Source organism: Puntigrus tetrazona, chromosome 3 (genome assembly GCF_018831695.1).
Source record: "Puntigrus tetrazona isolate hp1 chromosome 3, ASM1883169v1, whole genome shotgun sequence".
NCBI lineage: Eukaryota > Metazoa > Chordata > Actinopteri > Cypriniformes > Cyprinidae > Puntigrus > Puntigrus tetrazona.
In genome coordinates this window covers 10,490,799-10,507,985 of record NC_056701.1, presented here as the reverse complement: position 1 = coordinate 10,507,985, position 17,187 = coordinate 10,490,799, and the positions used below count along the sequence as shown (strand labels likewise).

Below are 17,187 nucleotides of genomic sequence, written 5' to 3'. Positions count from 1 at the left end.
TGAGAATGAGTAAACGATGACTGCGTGTTTATTTTTAGTAAACTAACCCTTTAATACAATCTTGCATAAAGCCTTGCTACAATTTGGCATGCTACATGCACAATTAAACGGATGTTAATTTAAATCTGTGTGTCTGCATGCAGGAGGGAGAGTGTGTAACAGTGCGTATGCATTGGGTTTGTGTGCGTCTTCAAAATCAGTTTTTTTTTTATCCCACATGCACACGCGTTAACACACAAAGACCTACATTCTACAAACATTTCCTGAAACCCTCCCCTCAAAAACTCACTATCTTTTCATCAAGACTTCGAGCAGCGAAAATCAAGTGCGAACTAATTCAGTTAGCATTCATATTTCATGCGCTACACCATTGCCATGGGCGCTGAAATATTGATAAATCCTGGGCTTCTTATAGAAACTCAAAGAAAGGCCACAATGTTTGGGAAGAGTGCGAACGTGAGACAGAGGAATATGAATTATGGCGTTTGTCCAAGGACAACTGTTTTTCTACCCAATTACAGGAGGAATTAATCTGGCCCTGCTAATGGTGGTGGCAGAAAAGTAATGGCTCTGAAATCCTCTTTGATTCATTCCAGCTTTGCTGTTCTGGAAGACCTGCATGCCAAAAACAAAGCTACACATGCACATTACCGTGGGTTTGATAGGGCAGGGGTTGAAGCTGAAACATGAGGGTGCTTTTGAGGCTTGGCATTAACACAACCAGTGAAATCCGACACACAATGAATCAGAGCATGTGTAATACCTGAGCTTTGCAGTACACAGATATTTTGAGGAAAGTGTGCACTCGTCTGTATGTGTGTTTACTCACTGGGTACTCTGTTGATGGCTTTGAGAGGTCTGAGTACACGCACTGTTCTGATAGCGGAGAAGTTGATGTTCTGGAGATCAAGGGAGTATTCAACCATCCTGAGAAGAAGAAACAAACAGAGAAAATTAGTGTCACAGGGTACAGACAAACTATGTAGTTCAGCTCATTACAGCAGAGTCTAGACAGAGAAGAGGGTCGAGTACGAGCCAAGACTGAGTCCACATGTTCTCCAGCCGATAAGACCAACACCATTAAAATGTAGTCTTTGACTCAGACTCGACACAAATGTGACCCTTGTCTGAACTTGGTCTTGACTTCTGCCTTAAATAAGCCAATCTCGAAAGCAACACTGGTTTCTGCCACTTATTTCATTACTTACAAGAGGTCATCATCTATAATACTGTAGTATTTTATTTGTATGTTTCCCATACCAAAAGCATTCTAATCATGAAGCTTTCTAAAGTCTCTTTAAATACTGATTTAGAAAAAAAAGCTTAACCCAGTCAAAGGTGGCTGCCTTTCCACCTAATGCCAAAGTGATGTTTCCTGATCAATATCGCACTGCATTTGGACCAGAGAAGGATGAGTCCAGAGTCTGGATTATGAATTGAATTTGTTCTTAATTGCTGAATTTTGCAACATATCTATAAAGTTATTGAACTGAACCATCATTTAACTGACTGGAGCTGATTAATGACACTATTGTCATTACTAATTTGGATTATTGAAGCTGAAATCATTTGTTTGCTTGTTACTTTCCTGTTCAATAATCTGAAGCTAGTTTGATTTTCTTTTGTGTAAAGCACTAAAAACTTGAATGACAAAATATTTCTTATTTCATATATATTTTTGGTTACGTTTTGTTTTGACAGTCCACTGCATATATTTTTACTAATTATAAGTAACTGTTTATCTACATGTCAACTACATGTTCTCATAGTCTTCTCATAGTGTGTTTTATGTTCTAAACGCACCAAAATAGTGTTAGAAGTTATTAAACAGACAGTTGACTAATACTCACTAATACTAATACTAAGACTTTTTTTTTATTAACATTTAATTGCATTTTCTAAATCCTAACTGTTCATATACATTTTTGGTAATGCTTTATTTTACAGTTAAACCTATCAGTTGCTAATTAACATGCATATTACTATAATATTAAGCATTTAATATATATTAACCATATATTTAACATTTTAACAGTTAACACATTTTTTTTACAGTTATAACAATAAACATTACTACATTATTATACTACAGTATAGTATACTATAATAATACTAAACTGTGCACAATTGTACAGTTTTCCCCCAACATTTTTGTCAAATAAATGCAACTTTGGTGAGCATTAGAGACTTATTTCAAAAACGCACACACAAAAAATGTATTGTGCGTCAGCATGTCGGCTCATACCATCTGTTTTGTCTTGACTCATGAGCAATCAGCACCAGGTAACATCCACTGTAGGTGAGCAGCAGTTTAAAACTAGACTAACAGAAACCTTCATTCATCACTCTGACACATACACACACACACACACACACACACACACACAAAGGGGAACAGGCCATTCTAATGCAACCCAACCCAAAGCACAGTGCTGTTCATCTTGATCTGACCATGTGTACTATGTCAGGGACTGAAGCAGTGGGGGTTCATCTCCCTCGTCTGTGTGAGAGCAGCTCTGTTTGGGATAGTTACCGACTGCTCTCTGCAACAAACGGCCCTGTGGGACCGTGTGTTTGAAAATAGAGGCCAGAGGGTTTCTTTTCCCAGACAGAAGCAGACATTATCTGCTGTTGATCTCCCCTTTAATCTGTACGGTTCATCACAGCGAACAAATCTAGATGCTGTTGTACTACAAAAAGCAGACGGGCAGACACCTGAGAGAGGGCCATTTTAAAACAGACACACCTCCCGTGACGTCACCAATCTCGCCTCCCTTTAACCTCCGTCTCCATGAGATGTTTTCAATGGGAAGCATCTGCGGTGAGAGCTGAGTCACAGAACGGGACGAATGAGTCACAACGGCCACTGAGAATATACTGACAGCGTCTCATAGCAGCAGCAGCACGGGGAGTCACACATTCAACATGTCTACATAACCGCACAGCGAGAAATACTCCACAGCTCTCCGGAGCCACTCCGCTGCCAAAACCCTGCCCACATACACGCAATTAAACCGTTTAGTAGCGTTTACTTTAACGAGAATGATCGGCGGGCACCATATGGAATCTGTAAACGCTGTTTCTGTGCTGGTTAAGCAGGTGGTCGTTTCATTGAACTGTTCAAACTGTGATGTTCTTGTTTGATTGAACAGGTGAAAAACTAATGTCACATATTTTCCTAACGTGAAACATAGAAAGATGGTTTTAAAAAGCACATGGTGTCATAGCTTTGTTACTTCGGTGACTTGGTTAGAGTCTTTTTGCAGTAAAGACCTGTCATTTTTTCACTATAACATGAAGTGCCGCGATTAACTTAACTTAATTGGATGTAGATATTAGGCAAAATGTCAGATAGCAGCGTAATATACTTAATATTTAAATGAAGCAATTATGTCATAGATTTGTGGAATGATTTTGTTGAGTTTCGTAAGTAGATGAACAGTGAATGAGCTCCGGAAAAATAAACCCTGTTATTAGTGGGTTAATTATCGGATATATACAAAAAATAAATATAACTTATAAAAAATATATTAAATACAATTACAACCCAAATCGCCCACAAATGCACAAGTGGCAGAATGCGAACGTCACGTTGTGAGTATGCTACGGTGGCCCAATAGTGCACAATACTAAAACCAAAAACAACTGTAAAAATTAACACTGCAGTGAAATTCAGACATTTATTTGTATCTAACCCACAAGCGAGTAGAAACAAAGAGCTAATTAAAATATTCAGTGGGGACTAAACATCTGGTCGCAAATGCCGCATTTCGACAGGCAGGTGCGGACATGCTGTGCCTTGATTAGAAAAGTAACCAATCATTATGACTGTACCGATGAGACTGCATGTTAATAAAAGTTGTACAAAGGGCTTATGGGATATTTGTCACCTCCAGCGGCATGGATTTATCTAAATAAACTTGGCTTAAGGGAAAATAGTTAGTAATTCTGAGCTGGAAATGGGCCAGAAACAAGAGAGAGAGCGGAAGAGCACGAGGACACGGACTGTGTTCCTTCGTGCTACTACCACAGAAGAACGATCGACTGCAGTGCTGTTGTAGAGCTTGACAATCCCATTATGTCAATTACTGTCTGACTGACAGCGGTGTCAGCACTCGAAAAGTAGTGGGACGATGCCACACGCACCACTGCAGCTGCTTGTGTGGCTTACATGTGTGTTTCAACCAGTGACAGACACACTAGCAATCAGAAATTCCAGGGCATAATGTTTCATAATACCCATGCAAATCCTCATAAAAACAGGCAGAAGTTTTCTCTTAACAAATATAACATATACACCATGTCATAGCGATGCACGATGAGACAAGAATCCAGTGACAAGCAATGTTTTTTTGTCCACAGAGAAACTAAAATTGCTGCGTGATGCAGGAAAGTCACAACCAATCAGCATCAATTGGATCTTATGTGCTCTCCCAATACAGTGCTGCTGAAGAATGCATACCTTGTATTTTCATGACTTCCATGATGCTTCAGCATATGGGATGCTTATTCATACATTTTTGTGAAACCAGAGGAGTTTTTCATCTATTGTCTCAAAATATCCACAATAATAAATAAAAATATATGACGGAAGGAGCTTTTAAGAACATTGTACCAATGTCCAACATTGCTGGAACGGATTATGATTTCTGCCCTTTGTTTAACACTTTGTTTAATTTCACATTTAGTGATGTGGTAATGTTGTGTGAGATATGCATAGCCTTGACCTGAAATGCAGATTCTGTTTTCCACTGCATGCAAAGAGTGTGCTATATAATTTTTTCTCATATGTAATTTCCTATATTGCAGTCACTATAGCATCAGCAAGCCTGGAAAAACCCAGATTTAAGTGCCTTGCTCTGGGCTACCCTGCAGATCGCCCCATGAACTTGAGATTTTTGGGTCATCAGTCCTTAATTACTATACTACCTATCAACCATCCTTCAGAAACATGCTAACAAGAAGAAACCCACAATCTCAACTAGTGTGAGCTCTTTAAAACTGAAAGCAGGTCACTGCCCAGTTTGTCAATGTCTAAACAGACAGAACTAACGTGAATAAAGTCACATCTAAAGATTTACTGAAAAACCAATATGAGTGAGTTTTGGAGATAATCAACTCAATTTTTAAAGACTACAATCGTAATTTATTCTTAAAACAGAATTCTGATTGGAAATGTGCGTATTTATGAACTCATTTACTAATTACTCTTTTAACCATTAAATAAAATGCTGTTTTTTAGTATTATTTTACAAACCACAGCAAAAAATAGATCTATACTGCCTTCATCTCACTAGATGTGGATGTTATGCAAACATTGGATTCAGAGGGGCCTTGATGCCTTCCTACCTCCATGTACTGCCTGAAATGCATTTTCGGACACAGCCTATGTCTATGTAAAGATACACACAGCTTGCACTGCTTTTTCTCCCTCAATCCTGCTCTTTCTCTCTCACTAGATTTCTCTGCCTTCCTGCATGTCCGTCATGAATTATTGAAAAGCTTCAAACCAGCATGGCTTCAGGAAAACTCCCAAGTTTGATGTGCAGTCGTCACTGACTCGTTCTCCCTCTTGCTTTTTACACAACCTCCTTCATTCTCTTTTTTTCCCTGTAGTATCGCCTTTCTCACAACCATTTCTCTCTCCATTAGTGTCAAAGGTTTTCAGTATGACAGTCAAATCAGTGCTTCGTAATTGATGGGCATATACTGTAACATTATTTACTGTTGATATAATTACAATTGTTTTTAGCATTTTGAAATAATTTTATTTTTAGATTTTTCTTTTTTAAATTTGTTGTCCAGTATTTTTTTTTATTAGCTAGTTTAGTTTTACTATTATTTTATTAAATTATATCAATTAATTGCAAAAGAAAATGTCAAATTTAAATTGAAGTATAAGGTTTTAATTTCCACCAATTTTCTACCAAGAATGGCAGTTAATAGTCAACAATAACAACGATCAAGACCCCCAAAAAAGGTGATATCATATAACCTTGAAAACTAGAAAACCTGGAACATGCAACGTATGTTTAAAATATATGTATAAATCGCTGGGACAACTTTTATGATATTTATGCCTTTGAGGCCTCTCAGTATGGTAGAAAATGTAGCCAGGATTGACAGTAAATAGAAGAAAAGTCATTAAAAACACACAACGATAAAAAATTTATACTTCAAATGCACTATAAGTTGCTTTGGATAAAAGCATATACCACATGCATAAATGTAAATATGTAAGTAGTTCTGGAGTATGGAGATCCCTGTGTTCTGTTCCACTCTATTGCACTTCATCCAGCATCCTGTGAGAGCGGCCTCTTGCACTCAAACTAATACAAACTAATAGAACTCAAATAATACATAGCAATGTTAACCATGAGCCACGAGCCTTGCTCAGGTCGAGCACCTCAAGCTACGAGGGAATATCTACTACCCTACATGCCACGTTAAACACAACAGCGCCATTGAAAATGGTTTCAATGGCATTATTTGGAGCGATACTGCAATAACAGCAATGTCCCTGACTGCATCAACCTATTCTGAACATCTCATTCAATTTCAATCTATTAGAAAAATATTTCTTTTGCTTTTTCATTTTGAATTTCCACAACATCTTTACTTATTCACGCCCGGGCCTGCTGAGGGAGGCAGAGCCTGCAGCTCTCCGTCCGTCACTCAATAAACACCTGCTAATCACAGACAGCAGCTGGCCCTCTCATTAGCATACATACATTATTCATTCATGCAAAGAGAGCTGATTAGAATAGAGGATCAGAGAGGGGATTGGACAGCTAAGTGAAGAACACTACATGTCGAGTTATTTTGTTTCTGAGTTAAGCCAATGAGACGGGTCTATAATCGGACAACATTGTAGCACTTTAAGTAGTTTTCTTCACAGTGTTCCTGATTATGAACAAAATAAATGTTTTATTTAGATGCGTAAATGCAGGTGTGTATACACACACACACACACACACACACATATGCTCAGAAGAAAGTACACAGTTACACTCAAGGCAAACATTCTGGCAGAAGTCAGACTGACCAGGTTGGACGATCCAAAAATATCTGCAGAGCTTTTTTCATTTTTTTTTGTAGAATCAGTTGAAATGTCAGACTGGCGATTGAAATGTCATATAGAGTGAGAATACCTACGAGAGCAGGATCTCTCCCCTCTACAAACACACTGACATTAACACAATTTACACAAACACTCTTTAATGGCAAAAGGCTCCGACCCTCAAAAGCATCATGATCCCTACATGATGTCTTTAACAGAGGGACACGAGAGGACATGCAGAACTGAACTAGCCACATTTAGACAAATGAACCACTACCGACACACATGCACGTTCACACACACAGAGATGAGCTCATCAGTTTCCTTTCCACCTGGAAGGATTAAACCTGCAGGAGGTCTTTCTGCATCAAAGATTCTTGCAGAAGCAGTCCCTCCTGGACAGAGAGGGACACATACGCGAAGACAAATTTGTTCATCTTTTGCATTATATGAAACCCATAGCAGTGTATAATACCAATAAATGGCAATTTCTTTTCCCATAGAAATTTAATAATTTTTGTGACCACAAAAAAATATTAATATATAATGGAGAATAAAATGATAGATAGACAGAAAGAAATATAATGAGCAACAGACAACTACATACAAAGACAAATGGAGATAGGACACATTACTTTACTTTTGTAATGAATATAGTCATTACTATATCTCAGGCCCCCCAGGTGAATCTAGCATAACTTCAACAGAATAATTGAATTACAAATCAACCAAGCTATGCCAAGCAGTGAGGGAACATGCCAATGTGATGAAGGGAGGAAAATAGAAAATAAAGCCTAAAATAAAAGAGAGAGAAAAAAACACAGCATATGTGAGGTATTGTGGGGAGAGACATAAATAAACAGAGGCAAATCCTTAACAGAGGCTCAGAAGGAAGACGATAGAGAGAGAGAGAGAGATCTCGGCTGTTTCAGCACACATCAATCAGAGTGTGTGTCTGTGAGAGTAATTAGCTACCTGCCGACGGGCAGCCTCTCTCTAATTGTTCACTGCTTTGCTGCAGCCTCTTTCTCCTGCTCTTTCTTCGTCTCCCTTACTTTCATGTACCGTCAGTCTTCTAGAGTGTTAATGTGTGGGGTGTGTGTGTGTGTGTGTGTACGTGTGCTGTTGTGTGCATCTTGTGAAATGAGACTGCAAAAATGATGACTCTTCTGTGGGTGTGGAGACGGCAGAGAGAAAAAAAAAACACAGAGATAGCTACTAAAAAAGGCAGAAAGGCTATCTAAGCTTTTTCAGAATAGAAACACTGACGCTGTGTGTGTGTGTATGTGTGTTGGGGGCATGTAAGATGGGCATGCATTTAGTGATAGCCTCACTGACTTCACCCACAGCACAACAGAGGGATTAGCCAAGAGTCGTCTAGAAAATATCACACAAGCATCCCACAACACAGAAGACCCACACAGGAAAGGACTTGATGTAACAGACCTTCTAATGCAATGTTTACCAAGCAGGTGTGCATGTACCCCAGGGGGTACTTAGAAACATTTCGATTTTACTTTGTTAAACATGTCTTCGTCGCCTGGAAGTCGCTGGTTCTCATTAAAATGTGCAGTAATGGTGATGTAGTCGCTCGTGGGTGATATTTCATATACTTGTTGAGCTCCGGCAGTTTTTAAATTCCACCATTCAAAGAGTGCAAATGACTTTACGTTTGTTAAACGTCCCATCTGGATTTCATTTTTAAATGAATTTGCCATTAGGTCTTACTCTGAGAATATTTCTGTATGATTGCCCCCAGAAGTGTCACAACTGCAGAAGACAAACAAGAGCAGGTGTCTTATTAATGGAGGGAGGAAGTAGCTTAGTCAGTCTGCTTTTCTTGATTGTTATACATTTAAAAATCATTGTGAGTGATATTTGCATAAGTTAAAGGATATATATATATATATATATATATATATATATATATATATATATATATATATATATATATATGTGTGTGTGTGTGTGTGTGTGTGTGTGTGTGTGTGTGTGTGTGTGTGTGTGTGTGTGTGTGTGGGTGTGGATGTATGTATGTTTTCAAACACTGACAATAATAAATGTTCCTTGAGCTCCAAATCAGCATATTAGAATGATTTCTAAATGATTGTTTGACAGAAATTTCAGCTTTGCTACCTCAGACACAAAGTAAGTTAAAACAGTTATTTTAAATCATCATAATGTTTCACAAGTTATCGTTTACGAGTTTTTGGTCAAATTAATAAATGCAACCTTAATTAACATAACAGCATGTATCCTGATAAGGAGAAACCAAATTTTTTTTAACAAGGTTATGGTTTTATCAGGCTGACATGTTTACATAATGACTGCTTAATTAAAACATGGCTAAAATGCGATTTTCCACGTTCAAGTAAAAATAGTCAAGGAATATTCAACATAAGCACAACGATCCTTTCATGTGTCCTAGATTTCTTCAGTAAAACTGCACATTTCTCTCGAAATACCTTCAATCTGTCTGTGCTCTGTGTCAAAAGGTCTCACGGATTTTCATCAGCACTGTACAGTTCAGTTTCATCCCTCTTTTAAAATGTTTGCACCTCATTAAGTACAAAAGAAGACATACAGTATAAATTTGGAACAACACGAAGGGAAGTAAATGATGACAGAATTTTAATTTTTATGTCAACTATTTCTTTATACTATTTCTTATACAGACTTCCTTACTGTATAAGTTATAAGCTGAGAAGTCGAACAGACTGAAAGGAAGATGAAACAGTACTACTTAACTGAACTGCATAGTTTGATGCAACCCATTAGAGAGTGTAGAGAAAATCTGTTTACTTAAGTTGTTTTTGACCAAGCGGGCAGACCGATTCGCTGGGTCTTGGAAGTAACATCCACTTTACACTTTCCAGTGGGTCACATTTGACAGTTTTTATTTGCTGTTTGCTCTCAAATCATGACAAACACGCTAAATAAAATAACAATTGTTTGATAAATTACACATTCCGATATTGGCTGCAGTTTTTGTTATTGTTTTCTTGCACATTTCTTTAGTGAATTGTAATACATTCAGTGTTTCTCTCAGTGCTTTTCTCCATCAATACCTTTCCTAAAGCGTTAGATGTACTTATTTATCTGAGTAAATACCAGCTAATTTAATCTGCTTTGAAGCAATTTTGCAATTAGCTGTTTGTCTTGAGTTCAGGAGGTAAATAGTAGGAAGCAGGGAAAACTAGATACCCTAAACCAAACTGAAAAAAAAAAAAATTGGCAGGTGTAGCAAGTTAAAGGGATTCCTTTTAAAGCTTCAAGCTACGGCTAGTGTTCAACTGGATTAACTGGTCAGCCATCTGGTCTCCCATCATTACCAAAAAACACAAACACAACTGCTTTAACTGGCAATATCAACAAGTGCAAATTGTTTTAAAAAAAGTGGGAATTTATCACAGATTACAGAACTGTAATTTGTGTGTGTGTGTGTGTGTGTGTGCCAGAAGGACCAGCATGGGAGAGACTAATGTCTGTCATTACACAAGGCCACATTCAAGCCCATCATGTTATAATGAGTGTAATCTTTCACTCAGAAAATCCTGGCAGAATTGAGAAGAACCTGGGATGGGGCTGCTCACAAACCCTGAACTACCCTACAGTTCTTGAAGAGACATTTGGATGTCTAATTAAATTAGCATGTAAAAGTAGAAAGGAAAGATTAAAATGTTCAATGAAGAGAATGAAAAATTGTTATGGGACGCTTTGCTCACAGCCAATTAAGGTGGCATATAATAAAAAATTAACACCCTGTATCACATTACGGCTGTGTTCCAATTTGTTCAGCCTCTTAACTTATGAGAGTTTGTTTCCTGTGCTCTAGAGAGGAGAGTCTGACAGAGACAGAGACTGTGTGTTACAAATGAAAACAAGTTTATCTTGCTGCAGCAGGTCTGTTGACTTTCTCTTCTGATGTCCTCCTCCAAGAATTGTCCAGAAAAGTTTGGTAAATTAACACTTTTTTAGCTGGTCTAGCAGTTTCACTTCTCTTTTCTTCAGTGAAAACTGTGAGTTCTTGAAAACTGCATCAAAACAACATATGATACGCTTGTACTCAGCATAAGTGAGCTCTGAAGGACTGCAGCTGAAGTGTTTGGTCTGGACATATGACAGAATACATGAAAAGCCCATCAAGGGCATTCTGGAGCGAAAGATGAAGCACACATCCTTCATAGATCACATTGTAAACCTTTAGACATATTCTACGTGAGTCAATTTCACAGAACAACTGAAATGAAAAGCCCATTAATACAGGTCACAGAATGCAGACGTCTCTACTGAGATATAAGATAAACCCACTCAGGGTTCACTGTAGCGCCAGATTCACCTGGATCTAAAATGAATGGAGTGTCAAGAAATGTTGAAAGAAAACAGAAGTGCCCTTACCCTGCCATGACGATGAAAAAGTCCAGTCTGTTCCAAGTATCGCCAAGATAACAGCGACGGCCAAAGATCCCCAGAGCCACCATCTTCACCACCATCTCCAGTGCAAAGAATATATAGATAAATGCATCGAATGCCTAAAAGAAATCAAAAAAGACACTTGTGTGACACAGTGTATGTTTTAATAGGCCCTAATCTAGAGTGCCGTCAATTTTCCCAAAAGCAGCACAGATTTGTCCAATCTGATGAACTCAAGAATAAGAATGTCACTTCCCATATACCACAATTTTTACATTTTTTAAGCTTAGTTTAAACTGTTCTTAAAAACCAAACTGCTCTGAGTTATTGCAAAGAAAGTACCTTTGTAGTGGGCCATAGTCATGACTTTTAAATCGTGTTTTTCCTTTAGCTGTTCATCAGACAACAAGCGGCAGACACATATTGTTTTCGTCAATAGTAATTCCCATGTAAATCACTGGGGGCTGGTGCTTTTCAGCAAAAAGGATGCTCAAAAACAGTTTGACAGACTGAACGATTGAACCACAGACAGCTTAATACCTACTGTTGACAGACAGACAGACAGACAGACAGACAGATAGATAGATAGATAGATCATACGCCGTAATTACTTTAATTTATAAAAAATTATTAGCAGCCTTGATAGAATCAGTTCTCCAGATCTGGTTCACGATCCATTAATTGCTCTGCTCAACTGTATGCTCTGCAAATATAACCTCCGAGCATTCAAATTTGCTCTGGGAAGGACACAGTAACCGAAATACTTAGCAATGTGTTGCACGGTATCGTTTTTTCTAATACACAGTATCTGACTGCTAATGAGTTCCTGAGAGAAGTCAAAAGCTGAATGAGCCTAAAACTAAAAGGCTTTTAAGAACCCTTGTACAAGTGAACGATTGATTATGAAGTCCGGTCAGCAACCAGCCTGTTCACCCTTACTTTACCTGACCCGGGACAACCCACCCTGGATCTCATTTCCCAGCCAACACCGATCAGAGCAGATGATCCGTTTGACAGAAAGTGTTTCTTTCATAAACAATTGAGTCGCGCGGGCACACAGACTTTAAGAGGGCTGTTAATTAGCTCCTTACAAACACTCCACCGCGTGATTGTCACTGTCAAAGCCCTGCTGCGTTCTCATTACGACGCCACAGATAGCTGGGATTCCGAGCGACTGATTACACAGACCAGTCAAGCCGCGATCGCCCTCATCAATAGCTTTGTTTCTGTTCTCATGTTGGTCACTTGTTCGTTTTTTAAGTTCAACCCTGCAGGGATAATTATAATGATGTGAGAAGTGTAATTTTCTTGCAGAAAATAGAACGTCTGTTACCTTGTGCCCCTTAGTCTTAGTCACTTTGCATGTCCTTGGTTGCCAAGTAGAACTGATACAGGTTTTGTTTCACACTACAGAGTGTTTATGTGTGATACAGGGAGGAGGCCTTTGGGAAGCGATGCCAATTTGGATTGCCGCCCGCACGAGAAACAGAGAGTTTGAAACCGGTGCGGACGAGCAAAACAGCACTGGTTTAAGATCCCCTGTGGGACCAGAGGACGCAAACATCCTGGCGCCAAGAGGACGCTTCCTCTAAAGCTACCTTCTTCAACACGCCATACCTGACATATGGCTCTCTATACGAGTCGGTACACACACAGCAAGCAGGAGAGAGACAGACTTTCGTTCCTGCCCACACAGTTTTCATTTCAACCCCGTCTTTTTGTTTTGCAGTCAATCCAAAAAGCTAATGTGAGAAATATCGCATTGCAGACTTTCTTAATTTGCATTTCTCTCTTCAGAACTCTTTTTACACAATGAAAGCACAGCTCTGAACAGCGATAGCTCACTGAGGGAATACTGTCAGCCATCTTGACTGGTAAAACATTGAGTCACGGCTCTCGCTCCATTTCAGCTGCACCTACGAGAAGGTAATGCTGACGTCTGATGCCTCCGGCCTGCCGCAAATTTTACAGGTAAGCCTGAGATATGAGGTAAGCTCACAGTCAGCGTTATTTCTTAATTGGGATATGCACTGTGGAAAGTGATTGGGAATTGTTGTAAAATTCAATTCAATTTGGCGGAAAGCCTAGTCATTAGGGGAAGATCTCGATAACTTATCATCATCAGGACTAAAAGCCTATAAGATGACTTAGAGTGCTTGCCTGTTTCATCCTTGTAAAACTTAAAGGCATAACTCACCTAAAACTATGTGATTTACTTTCTTCTGTAGACAAAAAAAGCGATGATATTGGTATATATGTGTTTTACAATTTAGGTGAGTGGGGTTCAGCGTTGCTTGGACACCACTGACTTTGATTGTGTGTTTCAAAAATACATTTTAAATATATTCTACAAAAGAAAGAAAGGCGGAAAGGTTTAGAAGATGTGAAAGCGTGTAAATGATGAGAGAATTTTAATTGTTGGGTGAATTATGCCTTTAAGTACACTTTCCATCAGATCAAATTGGTGTGAACACAGGGTTTATGAATCGAGACGCTGTTGCCAAATGTCTCATGGTGTTGCACACACTGAGGACATTCACAACTGCAGACAGAAGTCAAACTCACCAACCTACAACCATCCCTGATGACACTGTACAACAAGAGGAGAGTATAAATTCATCTCATATTGATGTGTTGTGGGGACGAGTGGCCCGCAAGAGCCGTTTTATTTATAAGATACACAGAGAGTTTATATTGCACACATTGGTGAATATTAGGAAAAAAGTAGGGCATGAACACTGCCACTATTTAAATATCTGAATATGAAAGCCAAGACATTTACTTAATTTTATGCTGCTTCAAACACATATGAACTTTCTTCTACAGGACACAAAATAAATTCTTCAGAAAATTAGTACTTGTTGCTCTTTTTCCTCCAAAAACAATGCATAGATTTAAAAAGCAGTGGCTCATACAGGTCCTCTAAAGCCAGATTTGAATGAAAAACCCACCGAAGCTACTGACTGCTATAACCGAATCAAGGGGACTATAAAAATCAAATCTAATAAGAGAGTAATTTAGTTCAATTCATTCAACAAATGTGACTCAACTAAACATACAAAATGTAAGTTAAGGTGGATGTCAAGATTTTAGTTAATAAATGTATTTTTAGATCTGCTGGCCATTTAAACTTATAACAAGACTTCAGCAGAAGGCTAAGAAAATCGACCACCTTTTATGAAACGTCTATGGTGCTTTGTGTCCTTTTTTAAGCATGAAAGTCTGTAACTATATGGTACGATCATCACCAACAGCATCAATTAAAATATCTCTTTTTGTTCTCCATAGAAGCAAGAAAGTCATACAGGTGGAACACCATGAGTTAGTAAATGAGGACACAGTTTTTAGGTGAGCTAATCCCGTTATGGAATGTGTTAATGTTTAAGCTGTGCCATGAAAGCTGAACTGGAGCAGTGCCAAAGGCGATGATTTTTCTAACACACAACGATCATGTACGTTTTTATGTGAGGTCTCTGAACAGACTCCCTGGACCCAGCCGTCACATCCAAGCAAGCTAATGAACACAGCAGGGCTCCTGGGACAGTGGATGCATGGAGAGTTTAGAGGACATATAAAAACGTCCCTAAAGCTCCCAAAAGATGACATAAGCAATTAAAGGCCATCCTCCGTCAACACAAACCCCCTGAGTTCTGTCTGCTTCGTCAACCTCTCAAAGTGAGAGAGAGCCTCATTAACCACAGAGTGTCGAAAGGGATGATGATGGTAATAATAAATGGAGGGAAAGAAAGGCGGGCATACAAGACGGGCTGGGAATCGGTGTAAGATCCTTAAACTCTCTTTAACTGACACACAAAAAAATAGCATTTTGACAAGGCGCATTAAAAACATTCAGGGCTGGTCTGTTGCATCAGTTTGATTTTATATTTCTGGAAAAAGAGCAATGCAGATTATCTGTTTCAAAACCTACAGAGCTTCTCATGAAGGCAGCATTTTAAGGCATCGGCTAAATAAATGATGACAATTTTCATTTTGGGCTGAAATATCCTTTTGAGGTTTTGCTACGAACCTTTTATTAGTACACATTCTTCCCAGGCAGGATCATAAGCCACAATTTTATCACAATTCTTTTTCATATGGACTATTTAGCAAGTTATCAAGCTCTACATCCAAACTAATTTCCCTACTGAGCCCTAAAAGGTAACAAAGGAAATAAATAAATAAAGATTCCCAGACCGTTTGTTCTATGACATTTAAAAGGCTGACTTTTTGGTTGCGCACTATGTTTTGGAGCAGAGCTAGTTAGTGTATGTGTGTGTTCACACTGACCTGTAGAATCTGACAGCGCTCTGAGGTGCAGTCGATGTTCTCGCATGGCTGGTACATCCCCAGAGTGACGCAGTTCAGCAGGATCACCATGATGCTGATGCGCTCAAACCACGTGACGAAGCATATGTTAAGGCCAATATTTATCAGCAGACAAGTAAATGCAATATTACACAACAATTAGACATTTACCCTTTTTGATATCTTACCTGTGGGAAAACTACTATCATGTTTCTAGGACATGCTCTAGTTTTAAGGTTCTTGAAAGGTTCTGAAAGAAATCACTCAGCTGTTTACTCAGGAGCAAAAAATTAATTTATTGTCGTTACAAAATATTTATATTTTAATCAAATCCTTAAAAAAAATGCTGTTGAACTGTTTTCTACGTTGATAATTATAAGAAATGTAACAGGAGTAATGATGATGAAAACTCAGCTTTGCCATCACAGAAATATATTCATATAATAAATAATTATATTTAAAAGATATGAAAACAAAAAATATTCACCGGATTACTGTTTTTACTGTATTTTTATTTAAATAAATGCAGCCTTTACAAGCCCCTTTTTTTGAATGATTGTCTAATTAAGTAGCTGCTACACAATACAACGCAAGCAGAACAAGGTCCGTGCAGCAGATGCTGCAGTTTATAGTTTATTTATGTCACTGGTGAGTATTTATTGCTAATTCAGAAACAACATTAGCTTTTCACATTTATCTTCCATTATATTCCATGTTTTGGGTTGATTTATGAGACCCAGATTAGATATAAATCTTTTGCATTAAAAATTCATCAAACATGATATATATATATATTATTTCACACCAATGTAATCTGGTCACACTGACAAACACCATACTGTATAGAGATCAATCCGTACTGTAATAGGACCAATTCAAAGAAAACTCCACGCAATAAATACAACCTTCACAGCGTCAGCACATCAAAAAGAAACACAAAATACACAGAGAAGACATTTGTCACTCCCTCCTCCCTCAGGCCTGTTAGCTGGAGTGAAATCTTCAGGCCTCTCCACTAAATCTCTACAAGCCTCATCTCTTCACCTTTATGGACCATTTCTTTTTCAATTTACTCTACTCCGTCTTTTTCTCCGGCTTGGTCAACCTTTTAGCGAGCTATTTTTTCTGTTTGCACATACCGTCTGCCCCTCCTCGTTTAACTTCCTCGTTCACTCCGTCATGTTTCTCTCTTTCTCCCTTCCTCCTGCCTCTCATCTCCAACACTTGTCTTTTATTTCCTGTTTTCGTGAAACATTTTCTAGTGTTTGAACTGCATTAGCCACAGGGCAAAAGGGCTGCTGATTTGGCTTTGTGCTGGATCTAACAGCACTATACATTCCTCAATTAATTAGGAACTACCAAAAAGGCACTGCACCGGAAAGAGGCTTCTGGCACTCAGTAAAATGTGA

General features: G+C 38.5%; 1 protein-coding gene across 1 annotated transcript in view; it reads right to left on the bottom strand.

Moving 5' to 3' along the window:
- Nucleotides 1–17,187, bottom strand: part of cacna1ia (calcium voltage-gated channel subunit alpha1 Ia) — a 148,482-nt gene that overhangs the window by 63,242 nt on the left and 68,053 nt on the right. Inside the window, 3 exon segments of the mRNA XM_043235654.1 lie at nucleotides 830–927; nucleotides 11,459–11,592; nucleotides 15,761–15,872. Coding sequence (XP_043091589.1) covers nucleotides 830–927; nucleotides 11,459–11,592; nucleotides 15,761–15,872 — 344 coding nt within the window.